The sequence below is a fragment of the Anopheles bellator genome, chromosome 1 (assembly GCF_943735745.2).
Source record: "Anopheles bellator chromosome 1, idAnoBellAS_SP24_06.2, whole genome shotgun sequence".
NCBI classification, from domain to species: domain Eukaryota; kingdom Metazoa; phylum Arthropoda; class Insecta; order Diptera; family Culicidae; genus Anopheles; species Anopheles bellator.
Window position 1 is genome coordinate 36,056,055 of NC_071285.1, and position 22,515 is coordinate 36,078,569.

Genomic DNA, 22,515 nt, shown 5'->3' on the forward strand with positions numbered 1-22,515 from the left:
CAATTCAGCAACAAGATGGCGATCAAGAAAGCGAACAATTGAGTGCAAAAGTGAATCACGTCTTAAAATCTGCTAATAATGGAATTACCCGCCAAAAGTTTAGTGATCAACAAATCGTTTTCACTCGTGCCAGAGGATAACGTATACCGTGCGCATCATTCTGCACCGCTAGTTCCCAGGAAGTTCGACTCGTGCCGAGGTGGTACAGTGGAACAAAAGAGCGCTGCCTGCGTACGCACGCAAAGAATTTCGACGTCGTCACTGGAGCTGCAATTTCTACGCATAATTACGCTGCTTTTATTAGCCATGTCGAATCGGGTGCGTTTGGACCATATGATTGTGGCCAATATTCGCTGGGACTGAGAGAAGGAGCTGAGAAACCCATTCGTGAACCGAGTGCCCCTCAGTGGATTATCTGTATATAAAATCAGCAGTACGTCATCGGTAGTGGTGTTGGTGTAAATAATACGCGGAACATGCTTTCCGAACGCAACGTTCGTCACTGTCCTTCACACAAAACCAGTTCTCCACCGATAATGGGGGTAACGGAGTTCCGTTCGCTGTGGCCGGACAGCATGATGGTTGCCCGGGAAAAACCCTTTGGCGCGGAAATGGACAAAGGTAAGGCGGCTCAGGCAACGGGCCCTGCGCAGGCCAAAAGCGCGGACTTCAGCCGCGGGCGTTCCTCGGGCATAGTCGAGAACGTGTTGAATGTGATAACAAAACTGTGGGGCATGACAACCAAATCACAAAGCGTAAACAAAACGCCCGAGCTGGAAACGGGAAGCGAGTGTAGCTGCGGCAATGATAAAATGGGCCACAATACGTCCTCCGCAATACCCATCTTCGAAACGACCAAAACCGGCATACGCCAGCTAACGGTGCCCCCGGATTACGGCAGTTTGCCGGAAGATAGCAACGCGGCCATTGCGGGTATTTACCTGCAAGAGGCACCACCCAGAATGGAGCCCAGCACAACACGAACCATGCCGATGCGGAAGCGACGTCGACAGCCTGCCCACAAAACACATTCTGCACCCGGCAGTGAAAGCGGGAAGGGTTGTGGCAACAAGAATCGCAAAGACAAGAAACGGCACGATCTGCGGCAGGACATAGTGAACGATAGTTTAGCTCTGGCGGCTGAAGACTGTTATGGGTACGAGTATCGGGAGGCGGACTTCGACTTCAGTCCTTCGTACCTGTCCTCAAGCTTCAGTCCTTCGTCCACCGGTAGCACGGGTAGCTTTCACGATGCGATACAGGACATTAGCGTTCTGGCTGCCTGCCTGCGTCTCGCCGATGGACTTTCGGAGGAAGCCACGGCCACCAAAACAGGCACCCCTACGACGGCATCCGTTTCGTTGATGGTTCTAAATCGACCGTCAGAGTCTCACGAACACAGTCGATTACTTCCCAAATGTGATAACCCTGATCCGGAGGGGGGATTTGTGATGCTAAACGAATACGACGTGTTTACAACACCCTCCGCCAGTCCCATGCGTCGCCCAAGGAGCATTTGTACGGCCATCAACAGTTTCCTCACTCCGAGTCACGTGTGGCGTCGACAGAGCTCGGACGAGACAGAGGACGACGAGGTCGGTTGGAACAGCGAAGAGTGCTCGGAAGATGGAAACGAGCCGGCAGATTATGATGACGATGATGATGATGATGATGATAGTGTGGTATTCTGCGAGGAGTACGACGACAACGATGACTCCAACTCGTCATCTGGGTTCGAGGAACGGAAGGTAAATTCGAGTTAGCGCACGTAGCAATTCCCAGATATAAAGATCAGAATGCTGTCTTTTCATTAACCCCCTCTTTGATGTGTGATCTTTCGTCAGCCATGAGTCAGCGAATGGCTTTGTGCGTAAAACGCACTGATGCAATAAGCGAAACTGTGTTGATACTTTGTTGAACGATAGGACATTAAAAATACTTCTCTTTAAGTGCGACATACGCTTACGCATAATTTGTCAGTGCGATCGATGTTTAAACAAGTTCCATACTCTTCTCCCACTGAACAGGTTCGGTTCTGCGTGAACCCCGTGGTGCACGTCATGAGGGCCTGGGACTTTGCCTACCGGCAAGCGCGCAAAGGAGAATGGGAGATGGCAGCTAGAGACCGCGAACGATTCCGGAAACACATTGCCGACCTAGAACCGGCACTAGGACCAGCACTAGACCCCGCATTGCGTGACAGAGTTTACGCAGCTCGTTTTAAGAACGACGGTGACGATAACGTACCAGCAACAAACACATTACAGCCCGCGATCGACGGTTAGCTTGCTAAACTACTAGTGCGCCACACTTATCTTTGTTGTCATTTGCCAAGCCTGAACCAAGAGGGAAATCCTCCTCACATTGTCCCAGAGCGGTGCGTTCGGTAATGGGTGCAAAACTGAATTTCGTGCATTATATTCGTACCAAACTTTAATGGTTTAGTTTTTCGATAATATTGTTTTTCTCCATAATCTTTGTAGATAAATAGAAATATTTTTCCCCTCTACGCTAAGTAAGTTTGTTGATAATTTTAAACTGTGAAACATGATGTGATCCCACTTCTGAGATGTAAAACACGATGTAAAACACGAAGAACACAGACACAGAAGAACGGAAGACGGAAGAATTAAACACGTGCAAAAAGACAGAAGGGACAGAAACACAAGACATCTGATCAGGTTTACTTCCGACGAAGAAGTGTCATTTTATCACGTTGCGTTTTACAGAAGTCATATTTGACGAGCCTAGATTGCTTACACACTTTGAGTTTAGGCTGCGCTACAGGAGGTCCACAAAACCAACATAAAAAAGTGAACAACTCATAAAGTCAACTGGCTGGTTTATTGTACTTTTATTGTAAGCTCGTTTTATGATCTTGGTACTACCCGGTACCCCACAATATAATACATGAAAAGTGAAACGTCTGGACTAAATGATCGATCGAGGCCAGAACGTTAGAGATCCGCAAAGTGATGGGTACACATCGACGGTGCTATTCGGCTGTGCATCTTGAAACGGGCAGCTTCGCGGAAGGCAACCGCCAGCAAAAGCACACTGACAACGTAGAGTGCGTACGGAAGGTACGGTTCTATGTCCTTCAGAACGTAGAAAGCTGAAAGCGTCTGCACAATGTACGGGGGCAGTTCTTTTTGATGCTGTAAGGTAATCGGAACCAGTTTAGATGCCTATCGAATGCGATTAGTTTTTGCAAAACTACTTACGTATTCGATCCAAAACATTGGGATAATCATTTCGCTGAAGCGTCTAATTTCGGGTGCGTATCCGGTAAGCAGCGGGATGGCCAAGTTTGTCTGGGTCCGGGCGCACTGGTCGAGCGGAATTCCGAAGGATGGATCCACAATTGCATAGCTCTCGTGTAACTCCCGATTAGGTTTCATTCCCGTTACTTTATGGGCCATGGTAAAATTGCGTGCATAAAAATGGGGACTGGTAGCCACGATCGGAACATCTAGAAAACGAAACGTGGAATAAGTGGTAACAATTAAAAAATCCAAAATCACCACATCGTAAATTGTACTTCTTTTTGAATTAACACGTGTAACAAAAGACTTATTTGGATCATTGCGAGCACCACGGACACCTAAAAATAGTTTGTTATTCGATTATGGTTTCACCTGCCCTTCGGAGCCAACATTATGCGTATAAGGCAGCAATAAACGCGGCGGAGAAATAAACAGAACAGGAGTAACTATTAACCGCCTTCATCGTTTTCAGCTAGGTCATGTTCATCGGGAAAACGTATTGATCGCTATCAGGTACCAGGTCGTTCGTGATAACACCAGAAGCGTACCCGGAGGTCGGCTGGCAACGTGCAGCAGATAGCGTGAGTAAATGCAGATTTTATTTATATTACTCCGACCCACGGAATGTAGCACATTCAACTACTCGACATTGACACTCTTTCCGATGATGCACTCGGCTGCTCTTTCTCCCGGTTCACTCAACCATCCGTTTGTAGGGCGTGCAAGACCACTTTCCTCAATTCGGCCGTTGTTTTGTTTATAATTACCGTGGTGGTGCGAAACGAGCCCAAGTGATTCACTTCGTACGGTCACACTTGTCTCGAGCCCTGCCAGAGACGTTACCTAACTTATTAACAGCTTCCAAGTATCCGTTGGCCTTGGCAGATTCATAAGTTCCTTTTACTTTCCCTAATTATGCCATGGTTCTATCGAGAAACAACCCCAACAGTATTTTATCTACTTACCATGAGAACACTTTGAAGTATCGGTCATGCCGTCTTCCAGGAATCCATACTGGCCCTTGTAGCAGTCCGCCGTGCTGTTGGGTAAACGGTCATACGAACTGTCCGGCAGTGCGTACTTGTAACCGACCAAAGGACCCTTTTCGACACGGCGCTCGTAGAACAGCGGCACCGCCCGGCACAGCGTCTTGCGCCAGTAGATCAGAACGGATCGTTCGTCAAGGTTCTGCGGATAGGTCGCTCCTTCCGACGAGTCCACAATCGAGGCGAAGCAATCCCCTTTGGCCAAGCTAAAGCCCGGAACGGTTGGCTCGTACTCGTAAGAGTTCATCTTGAAAAACTGCTCGTTGCCGTATCGCTTCCCGTAACGCACATTGACGTGATCTTCGTGATCCTCGTACATCTGCATCCGGGGTGCCCAAGACCAGATAGCACTTAAGTGCACTTTAGTATGCGGCCGAACGTTTGCGCGACGGAGTAGTTCTCACCGTTTTAAGTATCCCCACGTTATCCGATGGCACCATCGAGGGAACGATCTTTCTTGCTTGATCCAGAATACGTGGTTTGGTGTTCCACAGGTAGTCGTAGATCGTCATGGTACTGAATACTGTGTCCCCGGAAAGGCTGTACAGGAAGTTAAAGCCTTTTTTCATGAAGAAATTGTCGTCTTCCATTCTTGCAGCCACTCCCTGGTTTTGGGGATACAGTTTGAGTGATTAGCACGTCTGTTGAACTTCGTGCTCCCGGCAATACTCACTAGCAAGGATATGTTGGGCACCACGATCGTTCGGTTCAGGATTCCCGGAACATTCCGCTCCGGCAGATAAACCAAACGCCTCCGGGTGACGTAGGACATGGTAGAATTGCTCTCGTGGAATGTCACATTGTCGTGCTCCAGTGTTTCGCGGTAAACGATAGGAACCACCTCGTCCAGTTGCAGTTGATCGTCTAACCCTTCGAGCCATCGATCGGTGTTTGTAAAGTTGAAGATGAATATACGACAAGTAACCTGCCACGGAGAATGTGATGGTCAACAAATGCAACAAAAACAACACTAAAGTGTGGGAAAACGGATTTGTACCACAACGTCAGACGTATCCTTCCACCATCGGAAGTAAGGCATAAACTGTCGCATCGTCAACCGATCGCCTAAGATAAGACTGGTTGGTTTGTAGAAGTGGCAGAACAAGCCGATTGTGAATAACCCGATCGCCAGTGCGGTCGTTAAACCGATCACACAGAGTGCTGTAAGGAAGAGGAAAGATTTTGATAATATTTCAAAGCTACCGTTGGTCTCATTTGTTCGTTATCTCTCGCGTCCGTAGATGGGTCTCTTCTGATCCCACTTTCTCTTTAGAAATACAAGTAGTATTTTGTTCTCTCTCAATACTCAACCCATCGCTAGACTCGCTGATTGATTGAGAACAATACAACGAGTGTGTGTTTGCAGCAGAATCCAAACACTTGAAACATATGCCGCGTCCCACTTATCACATTGCGCCGCTTATCGGTGTAATAAAAATCTTCACCTTCTTCAAATCACTCTATTAACACTCTTCCAAAACAAAAATGATGATCCACGAAGGTCATTCGCCGGCAAGCGATAAGTACGATGAAGTAAGACTCTCGACGTTTGCAGCGTGCTCCGCGAGTACATTCATTATTACGTAGCAGAATGGCCACTTATGTTATGCGCACTTGCTTCGACTACTGAAGTACATTTGCACAAACTGGTGGTCTTTTTCAATTATGCCACCACTTCAAGATAACAAACAGCACTAAGCCTACATCACTTCATGTTTTAATCAGATTGCAAAAAATCTCAAACACATTTGATCGGAGGTATAAATCCGTTTGTACTTGCAGACTATTGTTGTTTAGAGTATTACTTCGAAATCATGCACGTTGTCTAACCAATCTATCGCTCAACTTCGCGCCTGGTTTTAACATCCTTTTAGGCATTACCTCTGGTACTCGATTGCTTTCGCTTCAACGGCTCTTTGGTTGGGAACTGATTTGTTTTGAGCAACTTCACATCCATGCTGCAGGCCTTCCTGTCGCTGCTTTAATGTTTCAATCAGGCACACAATAATGCTTATCTGTTCAAACGTAAGCAACAAATCTGTCTAAACGCGGTGAGCTAGATGATCCGATACAGTATTTAAAGCTCAAATGGTCAAAATTGTAAACTATTCTTCGCTTATGACTTCCCGGGACTCCTTCACTGTCTGTTCCATCTTAGTGCGCGGAACCGATCGCGAGCAACGGACTGATTGATACTGGCCAGTTTTCCTGGCCGTGCCGATTAACATCCAAATATACTCACATTAGCACACTAACATTACAAACGTGGCCGCAACTATCGCGCATTTTCCTTATCAATTTCATTTGGCCGCCCGGTAGCTCCTGTTGTTCGCAGCTCGACTCTGGTCCTTGCATCCCGCCAGCTTGCGTGCTGATTATTAGTATTTCGCTTACGGCGTGGCTATACTTTTACCGCTCGAAGGACAAGTTTGCGGAACGGTCTCAGAGAAGAGATTCTGTTTGTTTCTATATCATTTCAGCAAGTTCAACAGAAAATTTAGGAGAACCATTGGAAAACTATCTTTCAACATTCAGTGCCGATTGAGTTCCCCAGGGTGCTAGTTAAATTGTAGCATAAACTTATCATTCCGTGAGATCGGTAGCCAACGAAGGTGGAAGTCCTATGCCACTCAACCCTAAACAAACGCAATTATTAAATATTATGCTGTCGCGTAAAAACATCTATCAATATTAAATTGTGCGCGTATGTAAGAAAGATAAGACCAATGAAAAAGATAGAAAACAGTGAGCCAAATATCGGTAAACGGTTAGTGAGAAAAAAAGCAACAAAGTGAATAGGCTAAACGCTCACTCGGTCGGCACATCTTGAAACATGGCACCATGTGGCGTTGCGTAAGCTCCAGCGTGCTCCGTTCGGTTTGAACTATTTTCCTTATCTCTAACGATGCTGATGCCATTGATATTGAACCCCTTTCGGGAATTTAGCGCAAAAACACACCGAACTCTGGGAACGTATTGAAACGCACACTTGGAAGCAGACAACGGAGATGGATTGGCCCGTCGCTTCGAACGCCGAACGAACTCCGGAGCGCATTCGAGTAGTCTTATCTTCGTAACGCCAGCCAACATGACTCTCGTTTGCGTCGCTCTGTATACTTACGGGTTCTAGTGGCTAGAGAAGCGGTTCATGGTCAGCAAGCCATAGTTTTGAGACACAGATGAACATTACTTAACATCAGTTCAAAAAGTACTCACTCACGGCGAACCATTCACTTGGTTGGGTCCATTCTCCAAAAAGCATCTCCCGGAGGCTGTGACCGAGTTTAAGACACTCAAATCGAATGATTGACCAGTCCGTTTGGGTTTTCCGTTTCGGTTTATTTATATTCACATTGTTCCACATTAGAAAAGTAACACTGTTTCGTCCTAACGGTCGCGTGCCAGAGAGATATCCTGTACGTTTGCCGTACGACGTAGCCCGCCCGATGATGGAAATCACTTACGATCGTATAATTTGCCGTGATGTTAATTAAACTATAAATCTATACTTTCCGGTTTTGCGACGCCTCCCCATCATCTCCACTATTGTGGCCTCTGTTTTGTTGCTTCCTTACTCGTGTATGCTTATTACCTTGCGTTTAGCTTATTGTTTGTCAGTGTTTGTAAGTTTCATCCCCACCTGACCTTAGCCACCATACTATTTATACACTTACGAACTACTAACTACGAACTACTACATACAGGTGTAGCGTGTGGAAGGGATCTGGCTAAACCAATAGCGCGGAAACGTACATGTATATTTGGCAACTAAAGCGCGGGTCGGTCGGCCTAACAATACGCCACCCGGAGCACCGTCGTCACGGTGAGCTTGGTTTCACGTGGCTGGATGAGAATCAGTGTCACGGGCAATCGCATCTGGTCCACGACCCACGGTCTACCTTTTGTCCTCCTTCGCCCCACCGTTGTAACGGCGCGCATTCGTACTCAAAATCAATCGTTGGTTTGGCGTTGGATTGATCAAAGTCTTTTCAGCTGCCATCAGAGTAGATCGAATAGAGTGTCCTTGCGTATTGTCTTTAGTTTAGATAGAAAGTATAGAATGAACCCCTGCCAGTTGAGCAAAATATGGTATGTTACAGCTAAAGAAAACAGAAAAAAGTTTTATTTAAAATCAACTGTACCGCCGCCAGCGGCACAGTGCTTTCGTTTCAATAAATCACATCAAATTTAAGGTGAACATACTGTGTTCTCTGTGGAAAAAGTATGTTCCTTAACATACACACTCGGCGTGGCGCTAGGCGCCCATGGAAATGTGATGTTGTTTCGAAGAATATCTATGTCGATTGGTTCGTCCCCCGCAATAATGGTCCCAAGATGCCTTAAAAGTAGTCAGCATGCGGGAACAGCTCTCTTACTGCCGGTGAAAAGCATATTCCCATTCAAAGCATTCCCCCTTAAGCTTTACGCTAGTGGCTGTGGCCACCAGCTGTTACTGTACTGAGCAAATAGGTACCCCACGACGTGTTTTGTTACAGCTTTCGTTCGAATGCCATGCCTTCACCTTGATCTGTTGGATTCTAGGGAGTTGGCTCCGTGGAACCACGGAGTGTCACGGAATGGCGAAAAGACGCTCCATGTTCGTTCGGATGGAGTCTTGTAGCGTTTCGGCTAAACACCACCAATTCTATCACCAGATCTGTCGCTCGCTCTCCCTAGTTGCTCTTGTTGGTGCTCTTGTTGTTGATGCCACCGTCCATCTTGGCCTTCTTTTTGGCCTGATCGACGGACGCCGTCGCTAGGTAGTTGGACCCCTCCAGATGGAGCGTGCTTTGGCGGTGCGACTTTCGCACGAGACAGATGACGGCCACCACGAACAGGAAGCCGCCGAATCCGAAGAGCACGATCGTCAGGATGAACTTGGCACGGGGCGGAATGGTGGTGGCCACCTTCATCAGGTCCAGGATCTCGTCCGGCAGCGAATCGATACCCTCCTCGAACCACAGGATCGGGAACACGATGTCGGGGAAGTTGGCCACCTGCTTGATGTCGACCACCTGGCTGACGGCCAGATTGATCTGGATTCGGGCACGCGCTCTCAGTGCCGTACCCATGTCCTGTGCATAAAAGGAACGGTCAATAGAGAGTCCTGCGAGTGTCACATCGCCACACGGGGTCCTACCGGTTGGACATCGATGAAGAGCTGATGCTTTTCCTTTTCGGGCGGAGAAATTCCTTCCACAGCCGTTCGCAGCGATTGATCGGCCATATAGAAATGGGGGAAACTGAGCAGGATCGGAGAGTCTGAAAGAAAGGTTTTTGTAACTCGGGTACTTGGTACGTGGTCGGGGTCTCAGTCTTACCGTATTGGCACAACGACACGTTGAACAGCCCGTGAGGGGCACAGGGCGGCCCTGCGGGGCAGTAGCACATGTTGTTCGGATTTTTCTCCACCGAAGCAAACACATCCGGGGAGGGCGTAAATCGGTAACCCTTGACGCCACCCCGAACGGTCACCTCCTTTTCGAAACTGAGGGGCAGCAACCGGCACAGATCCTTCTCGTAGACGTGCAGCGTCGAGTTGGGCGTGATGCGCGGCGGGAAGATGGACCCGTCCGTGCCGTTCAGCCGGTTGCACTGCTCCGACAGCCAGTGGGTCTGGTGCGATCGGCCATTGTACTTGTCGATGATACCGTACTGCGTGATGTCATCCACGCCCGTCCACACGGTCACCGTATCCTGCGTAGGGGGGAAGGAGGAGCGTGATTGGTGATGATAACGATCGTTACGCAAGTGATCGTGATATAAGCTACTGCTACTGCTACTGCGCATATTAGCTGCACAGCTCAATGAAAATGATTGATCTCTCGAGAGAGGTCACATTTCGCATAACGAACCGCGCCGACAAGGATCCCTTGGGTGAGCGTTGTCCGTTTGTCCGGATTACAAATGTTTCGTTACGTGATTTACTTCAATTGCCGGCGCGTGTGAAGTGGTGACCTCAAACTCTCGGCACAGGAGCACCACCGATGTGTGTTGGCTCGCTAGCTTACGTCTTCAATCAATACACGACAGCGAATGAGTAATCCATCGAGCAGAGCAATTCCACCTAGCAAATACCTTAACGCTATTGTAATCGCCACCGACCGGTGGTCCGGCGATACTGAGGTACTGAAGTGCTAAATGTCACGCGTTCAATGCGACAACTTAAATGCCAACGGAAAAGAGCGACTCGAGTGAGTCAATAGACTGTTTCCGTTCTTTGCTATGAAGATGTCTTGACACGAATCACTTGAGCCCAGCACTTTACCGGTGACTCACCTTCGACGTGCTGTTTTTGCCGTACATCAGCCCAAACTCCTCGTACGGTAGCTTCTGTTCCTTCGGCACCACGTCCTTTGCCAGCTTCAGCAGTGGATCTTCGTAGCCCCACAGTAGCTGCCCGACCGACACCTCCACGAAGGGTTTGATCTTCAGAATGTCCATAATGCTCGCCATCGCTAGCCGTAGAAACCTGGTTCCGGATGCGGGGTCGGGAAATTGACATTAGCGCAAGGGGAGCCCCTCCTTTGGCGTTCGATCGTGGCCTACCTTGCCGCGTGTTTACTTTGCGACGTGGCGCTCAGCATCGGAATGTTCGGCACGATCACCACGTCATCCTCCATTCCACCGGACAGGTCCTCGTTGAAGATGTACACCCGTTTCTGGTTGTAGCTGATCGTGCCGTTCGGGTTTTCTCGTATGTTGACTTTTTCCCATGTCTCACTAGCCCCGGGCGTTGAGTTGTTTGCACACCGATCCGATCCACGGCAGGCCACAAATAGACGAAAAACAATTAAAGCACAATTCGTAGAACCGTTTCGGTCGGAAGGTTGGGGGGTTTTGAAATCTTTTTCCAGCGGCCAACGGCAAAACTAATGTCCCCGATCTGTCCGTCCTAAAAGGATTCTATTTGCGGAAGCTCAGCTCCGATAGCTAATAAGGTTGGCTGCTTGTCAAGCGATTGAAAAATGCAGTCTTGGCAATGTCATCAACCTTGCACAGCGCACGACCCCCAGCGTCATCCAGTTGCATTATACTTACACGTAGACATAAGGGCCAAGTTCATCCAGTATCGGTTTGGTGCCGTTGTTGAGGAACTCGTCCGCGTTGGTGACATTGTAGACGAAGATCCTGACGATCGGTTCGACCGGTGGCCGTGACCACCAGCCGAAGGACTGCCCGCCTACCCTTAAGGCCACCTGGTGGTCGATGATGGTTCGGATGAAGGCCGTGAAACCGAATGTGACTAGAACTCCAAGCACCAGCAGGCTGAGGGCGAATGCTATCACAAACCCTGTGGACGAGACCGGCAAGCGCAGGTTTAGCGGATTAGGTGGGTGTTCAATGGAACCGAGCACGACCTCTCGGGTGACACGTTTCCGGTTCGCTATCCGGTTCCTATCGCGCGGGGGGTCAGGTAAGGCCAACTCCAGGCGATTACTATTCAGCGAGGTGATCCTGTAGTTACAGCGAGCAACGGACACAACAAGGTCCCCACAGAGAAGATATGGATGGCAGCGTGTTGATTTATCGATTAGAGACACCTGACCCGGCGGTGATAAGCTTCCAGCAAATGATCTCGCGAAGGTCAAGACCACCTTGAGGCCAGCACCGTGAGGGCCCAGTACCGGCGCATTGGGTGCATAGTGAATGCAAATTAATTAATCCTCAATAACAAATATCGCTGAACAGCCACTCCACAGTCGGACGGGTGCTTTCGTTCGGCCATTGGAAAGCACCTTGGGGTGGATGAGTGTGGCGGCGTGGTCAGTGGGAAGGACGGCTCGGCGTCGGGGGTGGCATTTAGAGGATGACCTAACCCGCCAACCACTGGCCAGTGTGATGCAATGCCGACGATGCCGATGCAGCAGCGGTACGATTTTGCAGCAGTTTGGGGAACACATTTTTCCCCAAGCGCCCAACTCAACCATGCTCTTCTCCACTGCATGCCTCATTTCGGACACTTCGGGGCGCCCGTCGGTAGGGGGGCCTCCATTGAAGCACACCTTTTTGGGGGGCAACTCGGGGCGCCCAGCTGGGAAAAGTTCCCACTGACTGAAGGGGGGGGCCACCGCAAGAAGCATTGGCAATGTGGCCGCGGCGGCATTGTTTTACGACCGGCCGAGGAGTGATTCAATACACTGGGCGCGAGGCTCAATGTGTGGGAAAAACGCAAAGGGGCTGAAACCGTGCTCAGGTCGGTGCGATACTCTCCACGCCGCCACGGTGGTGCTATGTTGCAATGACTGGTGGGTTTGTTTGTTTACCGCCGAGACAAAGTACTATCTTTTACCACTTGACACTCTCACTCTCTCGGTCGGTCGGTCGGTGTCTACATCGCTTAGGGGATTGTCCTTTAAACGTTGCCTTTATTAAGGCCCCGACACCGGCGCCGGTGGATGCAAAAATATGTCACGCGTGGGTTAGCGGGGTCATGTGGGCAAATTGTCGAGCCAGACATTGTTAGGCGAACAAACGGATCGATTTCGGCCCCACCAAACTGATTGCCCGCCTCTACCACTTTCGGAACGAACGAGGGACTCATTAGTCCGCTGACGTGATCCTTCAGCCTTGGCCGGGCCAGAAAGGCTATGCCGAAACGGCTCACTTAGCAGATTGTTCCAACTAATGTAGCGGTGAATTCGGCGATCGAATCGGTTATCGGTGATCGCTGTGACCAGTTAGTCCAGATGGTAAAATGAAATATCAAATTTGCGTTACATCTGCCCAGAGCCTGGACAGCGGATGAGCGAAGCCTTCACCGCTTTCGGGTGCATAAATTTGCACACCTAAATCAAAAGCCGCTAGTGACCTTCACAGCAGCCAGACTTGTTTGCTGACTTTTACAACTACGACGGTGGCGAAACTTGCAACACATTTTTTCAGGATCATTTAGTTTTTGTAAGTGCCTCAGACTCGGAGTTTCTCGGCGCGCGCCCGATCATCGATGTCTGAAGAACATTAACTTCCAATCAAACGGTCAGTCACCACCAGTCAGGCCGCTTTTCCCAGTGAACAATTGCAATTAGCCTCGTCCAACTAGGCGAGCGCTTTCCGGCATCGATTAAGCCTGCGCTGCGCAATGGCCACCAACGAGCGCATTCTGAACTGTACCCACTTTCGGACTCATTGGCCGTCCGACAGCAAAAAAACCACTGCCTTCATGCTGCCGACGGAAGGTTCGACGGTATCATTAACGAGCGTGGCACCGTTCGCGTTCCGAGTCACCCGAGTTGCCTAATTGATATCTCTCTGCCGTTCGACCCTGACATGGCCATCAAAAGCACCCCCAAAGCATAGTCACTGCCCGAAGAGCCCCCGAGCTCGGGCCAGCCGCAGGATGGCGCAAAAAAAACTAAGCCCCACAGCAGCATCGCGTGTGCGCGGCGTGCGGGTCAGCCATCTTAGAATCTCGAGTCACCCGATTCGGCCCGATGATGTGCCGTTGTTTCTGTGTTGTCGTCGTTTTTTTCTTTGCTCAAGTTTTTTCGTTCAGAATCGCCAAATCCGGTTGTTGACCTTACGTCGGCATCGATCGGGCGATCGGGCGATCGATGTTTACGACGACTCAGGAAACTGAGCCCTGGTCTCCTGGGAATCTAGCTAGAATTAATAATGCTCGCATCGTAAAACGTGGAGGTCTCTCTAGCGGAATTTGCTGAAGAAGATGCTTCAAAACCGGAAACGCAGCATTATTAGACGGCTCAAAGTCTTAGGTTCAAAGCAGTGTTTTGCACAAGAGGTGTCGAGTGTAATAAAAGTAGTTAAAAATAGTCTTCATAATTCAAATAGTTTGTTACGAACATGGCACTTTGAATGGTTTAGTAGTTTTATGGATTTCCCTTTTTTATATTTAACATCTTGGCATGGAAAATATGTGAACCAAAAAGTCTCGCCATTAAAACCAAACTATTCCTTGGGAAGGCAACATACAGGGTGTTTCATTAACGACACATTTTTTCATTTGGTTATGAAAAAACGACTGTAGCGCCAAAGAAGAAGAAGTATGTAAAAAAAATTATTTTGGTTGCAGAAAATTGGGAAATAAGGAAAATTTATTTCCAAAGTGGTAGAGGTCGACAAATCATTCGTCAAAATCATGCGGCTACTGCCAAGCCAATCGAGGTGGATATTTGCCCAAAATTGTTTTCCTTCAAAAAATGTTAAGAATCAATCTTTGAGAATCAATCAATCAGATCAGATCAATCATCAATCAGAAGAATCAATTCAAGTTTGAGTATTGAAAAATGTTAAGCCTTTTTATCATAACCAAATGGAAAAACGTATCGTTAATGAACCATCTTGTATTAAAAAATTCAAACAAATCTCCAGAAAGTTCTCAAAATCGATCTGGAGCCAACCAAGGGAATAATTAATATGGAGCTTTAACTAGCAGCAAAAATAAGTCGGTAAAGTGCGTTCAAATTTATATTCGGACATAAAAAAAGGGACTGAGGTTTGTAATAGCTCTCTGCAGCTTTTTGCGTAAATTATTTCCAATATAAGCTTATCCACATACGATTGGGATGTTAAAATTCAGTCACATGATCGTTGTGGACTTGATTTTTCAAATCAATAAACAAGAAAGCAATTATGAGATCACTATTTAAGCTGTATTGTGAACATTTACATCCAACTACTGGTATACTCCTCTCCAATACACGGCCTATCTTCTGCTTACGCCACATACTCAGGGCCTTTAATACTTTTTTTCCACTCTCGGAAACGGAACAGAAGGAAAGTGCCCTCAGTTGAATAGTACTGTCACTGCACAGTCACTGCTGACGTGGTTTTTTTTCTCTATAAACAGAAGAGATTTAAACAATTTCATCTTCCCCAAACATCGGCGACCCGAGTCCGTGTCGGGGGGCCGTGCGAAACATCGCGTCGGCCCGACTTCCTTAAACAAGCGACCACCTATTTGCCTTGCCACGCGCGCAGCTTACAAATGTCGTTGTCAGATGGTTTTGGGCAAACGCAAATATTTGTCACTGTGGTCGCCGTTACCTAAGCGAAGGTAAAAGTTTATTTAAGTACCGAGTGTTGTAACTCGAAACAATTATTTCTATCTTTCTATCCGTTTTCTCATACCCTTGCCGACCGACCGACCGGCGTCGGGTCAGGTATTTCCATCGTGAGAACCTCCAAAAGCACCCCCCAAAGGAATTCACACGTCGCCAATGCGGCCCGTTTTATGAGAAAATGGCTCCACCACCACCTGGGGCGGGCTGTGGTTTCGAGAAAAGCTCGATCCTCCAAAATGTAATTTCCAGCGGGGCCCCGACACAGCGGGGCTTACAGTTTTAATTACAGAACTACACACTTTTTGGTGTGTGCCAATTTTGCTTTCTTCGATTCGCGCGCTCCAGCGTGTGGCGTGTGGGCACCCCCTTACGCAATGGCAATTTCTTTCCACTAGCCTAGCCACCGGCCAACAACTCACCAACACCGACGCACGGCTGACGACTCCGGTGGAACCGGATTCGTATTACGTACCCGTGTACACGGTTCGGTTCGCAAGAAATTATGCTGCGCCGTGGTGGACGCAGCGCTATCGCCCGGATCACCACTACTTTCACGAGGCTCGTGAGCGATCGCCAGCACTAGCCCTAGCCCTGGGCACCCCCCGCACACATACAACCACCCAGCAGCGTTGTGGCCGTTGTTGTGGTCGCCCCCCCGTCAGGTGGTTTGCAGCGAAAGAAAGCATACTGACACAAAGGAACTGAGGGAAAGAAAGCGCAGCAAAAGAACAACAATGGCACAGTGGACTGTGGAGTGACTTTGTAGAGTAAGGCGACAGACAGGTTATAGAGTGGAACAGATCCATCGAACCAATAGAACGAGCGAAGAGAATAGAAAGTGAGTGAGCTTTTGCACGAGTTCCAATGTCCAGTCGAGAAGTTTTAGAGGAACCGCCGGAGAACCTAGCGCTTCCTTTGCGATCCATCCGCGTGGTACGAGGACTTTCTCTGCCGGCGATTTAAATCTCCCCGCACCGCACAACGCCCGACGAATGTCAAATACTTACACCACTTTCGTAGGAAAGCACTGGACAATTTAGTGCATAACCGATTGCTTCTGCCGTACATGTTTTATGTTGTGTGGCTGCCGGGCCGGGCTCTCGAACGGATCGAACGGACAGGGCGCTTTTATCGATTTCGGAACGCTTTCGCTGGCGGGGCTTCCGACGAGCGCCCCCTCTCGCGTGACTGGCAGGCGCACACTTTTCGATCTACTTCTTCACTGTGTTTGCGCGGGGGGGTTTGATCCGAAACGATCCGGTGCTGGTTTCTTCTACACCTTCTCGTAAACCATTCGTTCACTTTCTCGCTTTCGTGGCACTACACACACTGGTAAACAAACAAAACGGATCATAAATCAGAGTGTCCCGGTGAGTTTTCCCGCTCGAGTACGACCTTGCGACCACTTCCGCAGAGCCTTAGTTTTCGGTTTCAGTTACTTCAGTTTGTGAGTGTTTCGCTTCCGACGGATCTAAAGCTCCAAAGCCGCTCGTTGCGATTCAGCCTCCACCAGCGTCGATGTTCGTTCAGGTGCCAGATCCAAAACCTCGCGCCATCGGCCAAAACCGGAATCAAACAGAACCTGATATGCTAATCCGGTTTTGCGCGCGATCGTTTGCCATACATCTTCGAATATCGAAGAACTTTTAAACTTTAAATAAATTACACCATTTTCCGTTCCGTTCGGATTCGGATTCGGTGGCCGATACGCGCTCCGTACGCGATGTGGCCCGTTTCAAGGGCTTCAAGGCACAGGTTGCGCTAGCATACCGCCGCGCCGTCGGGGCGTTGCCGATCACCGGAAACCGGATAATCTTCTCCGAAAAAACCAGTTCCAAACTTTTCATCATTTCGGTCGATAGATCGATAGAACGCGGAAGTCACGGAGCGGAGCCTCAACGTGAAGCCAAGGCCAACACCTTTAGCCAAGTCCTTTAGAGTCTTCAGCCCATAGAGCGATTGCAATTTTGTGTCTAGGTTGTACTTCTTCTGGAATGCTTAAATATGCCTGGCCGCGTGGTCGGCCACCGTACATTGCAACAGGTGTCACGATGCGCAAATGTCACGTTTCCCAAACACACTGGCCGCACAAACGGGTTTATACGGTAAGAGTGCTGGCCAGGCCAGGAAGGCTGGTCTAACGGACCATGGTTGCCAAACGGCAAGAATTATGCAACGTCGAACGTCGGGAACGGCGTGTGCCTATCGCTCGCTCGGAACATAAACAGTCCATCGGTGGTCTTACACACCCCAAAGTGTTGTGGTTGTTCTTTTCCCTGAAACACACGTGCTCCGACCGCTTTGGGCCGAACCGCTGCCCACTCAGCGCTTTTTGAGTTCTAGGCCACAGTGCCCGGTTGACGGGTCCAAGTGTCGACTCCCAAGCTGCTAGGAAGAGGGCCACAGCCGTAGTGTCATCTCGGGTTTCTTCTCGATCTCGATCAGCCACTCGATCACGTCCTTTCATTTCGCTCGATCCCCTCCCCCCGATCGATACGGAATCCATTGCCAAACGGCATCTCGTTTCGAGTGCTCCAAGCCCCAATCCCTGTGACACACGTGCTTACGTGTGCATGTGCATGTGTTTGTGTGTGTCTATGGTCGAGTTGGTGTCGCTAGACACCGGTCTGTGGGGCGATTAGCCAACCGTACGCAACCGAGTCACCGGCCGCCGTGTGATGGACCACCGGATCGGTGGTGGGTAGCCACGAGGTGGGGTGTGCAGAGTATGCTGGAGGTCATTTGCTGAATGTGCCATGTATTTTTATTTCTCGGCTCCGTGTTCACGCAACGCGTCTTCGGCGACGTCACGGCGGCCATCGCCGGCGCGTTGCGAGATAACGAATGGCACTCCGCGTTTGGGGTGGTTGTTTGGGATTGCGAAAAATCAAAGTCCACTTCGGAGTCTCGGTCCGCCAACCGCCGGATCGAAGATCCGGCGCGTCACTCCGTGTGCGCCCCGTGTGCTGTAATCCGGTTTCACGACACGGAGAGGACATCCACACCAGCACCACCGGTGTCCCTGTGCACAAAATGTCACAAATTCTCCACGATCCGAGCCGATCGGTGATCGGGTGATTGGCCGCTGCACACGTTGTGGAATTAATGCATTGCCGTGCAATTGGCCAACTGCGACCATAAACCGATCCCCGGGCCAGCGGAATTTGCGGTCCGATTTCGCAGATCGCCGATCCTTGCCCAGCCAGCGACTTAGTACACGGCGCCGTGGGTAGCTACCCGCTCCCCTCCGCTGTCGCGCGGTAGAAAATGGTTTGGAAAGGGGAAGAACTCATGCATGAACATGTTTTCTGTGCTAGGCCACCGATGCCGAGAGTGACGAGACACTGAGCGATTTCTACCCCGCGCGTCCGCTCAGCAGCAGCGACGTAAGCCCGCCGACGATCGTATCGTTATACACCAGGCGGCCGCTCGAGAGATGAGCTGTTATGATTGTGGCCATGTTGATCGAACACGGCGCAACGCAGCGGCAACGGAATGCAACGCAACAAAACGTCTCGTTTGCATCGCTTGCATTTAATTAGAGCATTAGAGTTGGGATGCTTTCTACTAATTATATCTGGGTTAACAGTGCCGCATTCATGGGCAGGGGCGCGGGCCGTGTTGTCAGTGTTTATCTACCGCATCACTTTCAGTCGATGCTGCGGAGGTGAATTTTTGATCAGAAGAAAGCATAACAGACACAATCCTGCAGCAGCAGAGACGCTGATTTCTTCTTCGTTAGCCTTCGTGAATTTGCATGTTGCCAGTGGGCATGGCCAGTGGGCTTTAGGCTAGTGTGGAAAATATCGCACAAGCCTAGCAGTCTGATATTCTTTCATACGTGCGTATCAGATTAGTGTCGCAAGGGCAACGGGCCACAACAGGTCCTGCCGCTCTCAGAACTCAACCGATGGCTTAATCGGTCTCCGGCGAAGGTTTGTCCAAATGGTCTGTTACGTGAACAGCACCCCCAGTAATGGCCCCCCGGTCCATAGCGGGTCCATAGCGGGTTTAGAGGTCATAGTTTAGGGGTCAGCAGTTCTCTCAACATAAAAGCCCGGTGTCGGCATAAATGGCTGCGGGTAAAATTACTCCTCGGCAGTTTTTGTAGCGCTCAGCAACTGAACAAAAAAACCTGCTGCCCACAAACGGGCTAGAGCTAGAGTGTCCTGGGCTGGCCTGGGATGTCCTTGGACGGGTGTACAGATGTCGACGAATGGACCTTGCATCCGGCACCGAGGTACTTTAATTACCGACCCCATGTCGTGGCCCCTCATTGCTTAGAACTGGTTACTCTTAATTGCAGCCAATCTGCGTGTCGCCCGCACGTTGGGGGCAAAAACGGCCATGGCAACGATCGTACAGAAAACGAGCGACGCTCGGTCAGGATGATCGTACGCCGTTTTTATCAACTGAGCCCACAGCTGGGCTTTTAAACTCCACGAGGAGCCAGCCATCCATCATCGGGCTATTGAAGGAACAATCGGTGGCCACACGCACAAAGCACCCTCGTATGGGGGGTCTACCATTCATCATCGCTAAGCATGGGACATAATGCACAGCTCGTCAAGGCGAACACACCGAAACGTTCCATCGTGCCCGACGAGCAAATTTCCTTTCTCCACGAGCCCATTTGTGCGGCTCCGTTGCGACTCGTTTAAATCTCCGGTCAATCGACAATGGGTACCATTTCTGAACTAATCGCCCTCATGCCCGCTTGATGTCCCTATTTTCTTTGTCGTGCAAAAACAGGAGAAAGCAATTACAAGAACCGATTGATCAAAGCTTTCGCCCGGGGTTGGAAACACAACTCGGAAGTACAGCGCGGTCCTCAAGGGTTCCTCGCTTGCGGTGTCGCGCAAGTTCTTTGTTTCCACTTTCGCGTTCCGTAAACGTTTTTTGGCGTTGTTTTGGGTGGGAAAGGCTGGTTTGTTGCTTAAACACATTAAGCAGCCAGCGGACATTCTCTTTCCGGGTGCACCGCCGATCTTTGGGCTCGTGGTTGTCATGTTGTGGTCAAACGCAAGGTCGTAAACGAGGTTGCTGCTCACATTTCCGTTTCGAACGATCGGCCGCCCCGAGGGCCGCCGGAGCGGAAGGTGAGAGAGTGAACTGTGATTGCTTCACGGCTTCCACTGGCAGCGGCGGAGATCGAGCTGTGGCAATCTCGGATTCCACCGGATTCCTGCCGTATCTCGCCAAACTAGTTTTCAGCCAACCACCGTGCGTTCTTGCCATAGTATTTTGCAACCCTTTGGGCGCCAACGGGTGCACGGCCACTGAAACTGCATAGTACGCACACGCTCACCGCACCACACTCACAGGATCTGACTGCCAACTTCAGGGCCCGTCAGAGTTATGGTCTTTCCAGTTCGCCCCGGACCACTTGCTTCGAATACTTTTCGCACAAGGAACTGCATTTGCATGGCACTCCTCACTGGTTAAATATTTATAAACTCCCTGTCTCGGGACAGGCCAACGCAACAGGAATCAGTTCAAACGTTCGTTCGTTTTTTCATGCCGTCCGGAAGGTGGTTGCACAACGTTGGCTCAGCGCAAGCAACTCCAAACGTTGTCAATCACTCTCACCAGGCCCGAAATATGGCCACCGATGTTGCACTGATTAGTGTATCTACAGCGCACGTATACTTTGTCGCTTAGGCACCTCACAGACGGGTGTGATTTGTAAGAAGCCCCACATTGGTGTGTTGCCCCACGCCCCAACGATTGAATAATTAGGACCCCCGAAACTGAGCCACCCTCCGGAGCTGTACCAATTATGAAAACGTGTGAAGGTTATTCTGACGACACCAACCCCAACAACAACAACAACAACAACAGCGGTGGAAAAATGGTTATGCGACTAATTCGGCCACGAGCCCTCGAGAGCCACACCAGTGTGCGCGCGCTTCAACGTTCACTACGAAACTGGTCCCGTGGATGTCTTGCGCGTATTTTGAAGTCCAAGTCATGCTGTGTTTTCCCCATCACCAGCCAGCCAGCCCGCCGTAGCGGGGCCGTAGCAGCAGCAGCCGCCGCCAATAAGACGATCGCGACGACGACGACGACGACGACAAGCCTCGATCTCAGCACGATCACCAAGACGCGCGAAATCGAGTGGACGGACTAGCTCTATCGATTGGAGGCACTTGCGCCTGCCGAACCCAATACTCGCTCTCGCCTCTGTATTGGTGAACGTCGTGCGGGTATTGGTTGGGCGTACGGGCGTGTTTGTAGGCTGCGGCTCCGTATGGTTACAGCGCTACAAATTACTACTGCTCTACTACTTATTGGGCCTCCGTGGAGCTTACATGGCCACCCGCTTACGATCGATAAGTTTCGATTAGGATAACCGTTCTCGTTTCTTCGTTGTTGTTGCCCTTCCAGCACTACTGCTACTGATCGATGGTAGTGTTGCTGAATTTAGTACAATAGCCACAAAGTACTCGGAGAGCTGCGCTTTGTGGGATTCAAACGGTTAAAGTTCCTTCAAGCCAGTTCCAGTAACTTATCGTGCTTCTTTGCAAAACTCCACTAGATGGACACATAGCTCATGCCTCGGCCATGGTACGTTCCCGTTCCCTGGCCCGTTCGCGTTGCGTTTCTCGTAGTGCGCCTTTTTTTTCTTCTCCTACAGCCGGGCATTAAAGCGCCTGTCTTGCTTCTACTACTTCTATTTGTGTTCGGGTCTTATAATGCCATTGCCTTGAGGAGTAAAAGGGTTGTGCAGTGACCACCGCGCTGATCAGCACCGCGAGAGGTGGCGCGAGAGGCGGCGGGAAAAGTGCTTTACTATTGTGCACGGGGGGCCAGGGTGACGCTGGCGGTGCTGAGCTTGCGCATAATTCGTACCGCGTGGCCTCTACCTCGGCTCGGCTTGGCTGCGCCGTCGCCGGAGAGCTTTCTTTAATTTCTTTAACGCACGATTAAGCAACATTTCCATGCCGAGGCTGACAACTCATTGCTCGGGCTCCGCTAGAAACTGAACCTACCGCAAAAGATGGTGGACCCAGCGGTGGCGTGGGGCCTTCACGTGTCTGTCTGTGTATGCACTTTTTATTGATATTGCCGTCCGTCCGTCCGTCCGGTACTTTCTGCAGGGACCCCAGCGCATACAAATAAAGGCTGTGTTCTTTTTGTGCCGCCCGCTCTTCTTCGGTCATAAGCGTAAAATCGACA

The 22,515-nt window shown here is 49.9% G+C and overlaps 2 protein-coding genes across 2 annotated transcripts; one reads left to right on the top strand and one right to left on the bottom strand.

The window, feature by feature from the left end:
* Nucleotides 1-26: 26 nt before the first annotated feature.
* On the top strand, nt 27-3,681 carry LOC131216472 (uncharacterized). The gene is made up of 2 exons (XM_058210972.1): nt 27-1,748; nt 2,028-3,681. The coding sequence occupies exons 1-2, from the start codon at nt 477-479 to the stop codon at nt 2,283-2,285; spliced, it is 1,530 nt and encodes a 509-aa protein (XP_058066955.1). The 5' UTR covers nt 27-476; the 3' UTR covers nt 2,286-3,681.
* On the bottom strand, nt 2,848-21,223 carry LOC131215515 (uncharacterized). Its single transcript, XM_058209905.1, has 16 exons — nt 21,111-21,223; nt 16,344-16,665; nt 11,354-11,606; nt 10,862-11,035; nt 10,592-10,784; nt 9,634-10,009; nt 9,453-9,574; nt 8,994-9,387; nt 8,212-8,305; nt 6,194-6,291; nt 5,310-5,473; nt 4,986-5,237; nt 4,717-4,917; nt 4,232-4,631; nt 3,225-3,472; nt 2,848-3,158 (listed from the first exon to the last, which is right to left on the bottom strand). Exons 2-16 carry the CDS (start codon nt 16,402-16,404, stop codon nt 2,958-2,960), a joined length of 3,231 nt encoding a protein of 1,076 aa, XP_058065888.1. The 5' UTR covers nt 16,405-16,665; nt 21,111-21,223; the 3' UTR covers nt 2,848-2,957.
* Between the last annotated feature and the right edge of the window lie 1,292 nt (nt 21,224-22,515).

Coding starts and splice junctions, on each gene's coding strand:
- LOC131215515 (XM_058209905.1), bottom strand. CDS start 16,404: ATGTACGGCAGAAGCAATCGGTTATGCACTAAATTGTCCAGTGCTTTC. Junction 11,607..16,343: donor TGCTTTCCTACGAAAGTGGT/GTAAGTATTTGA, acceptor TCTCGTCCACAG/GGTTTGTGATAGCATTCGCC. Junction 3,473..4,231: donor TACTTCAAAGTGTTCTCATG/GTAAGTAGATAA, acceptor TTCGTTTTCTAG/ATGTTCCGATCGTGGCTACC.
- LOC131216472 (XM_058210972.1), top strand. CDS start 477: ATGCTTTCCGAACGCAACGTTCGTCACTGTCCTTCACACAAAACCAGT. Junction 1,749..2,027: donor CTGGGTTCGAGGAACGGAAG/GTAAATTCGAGT, acceptor CCCACTGAACAG/GTTCGGTTCTGCGTGAACCC.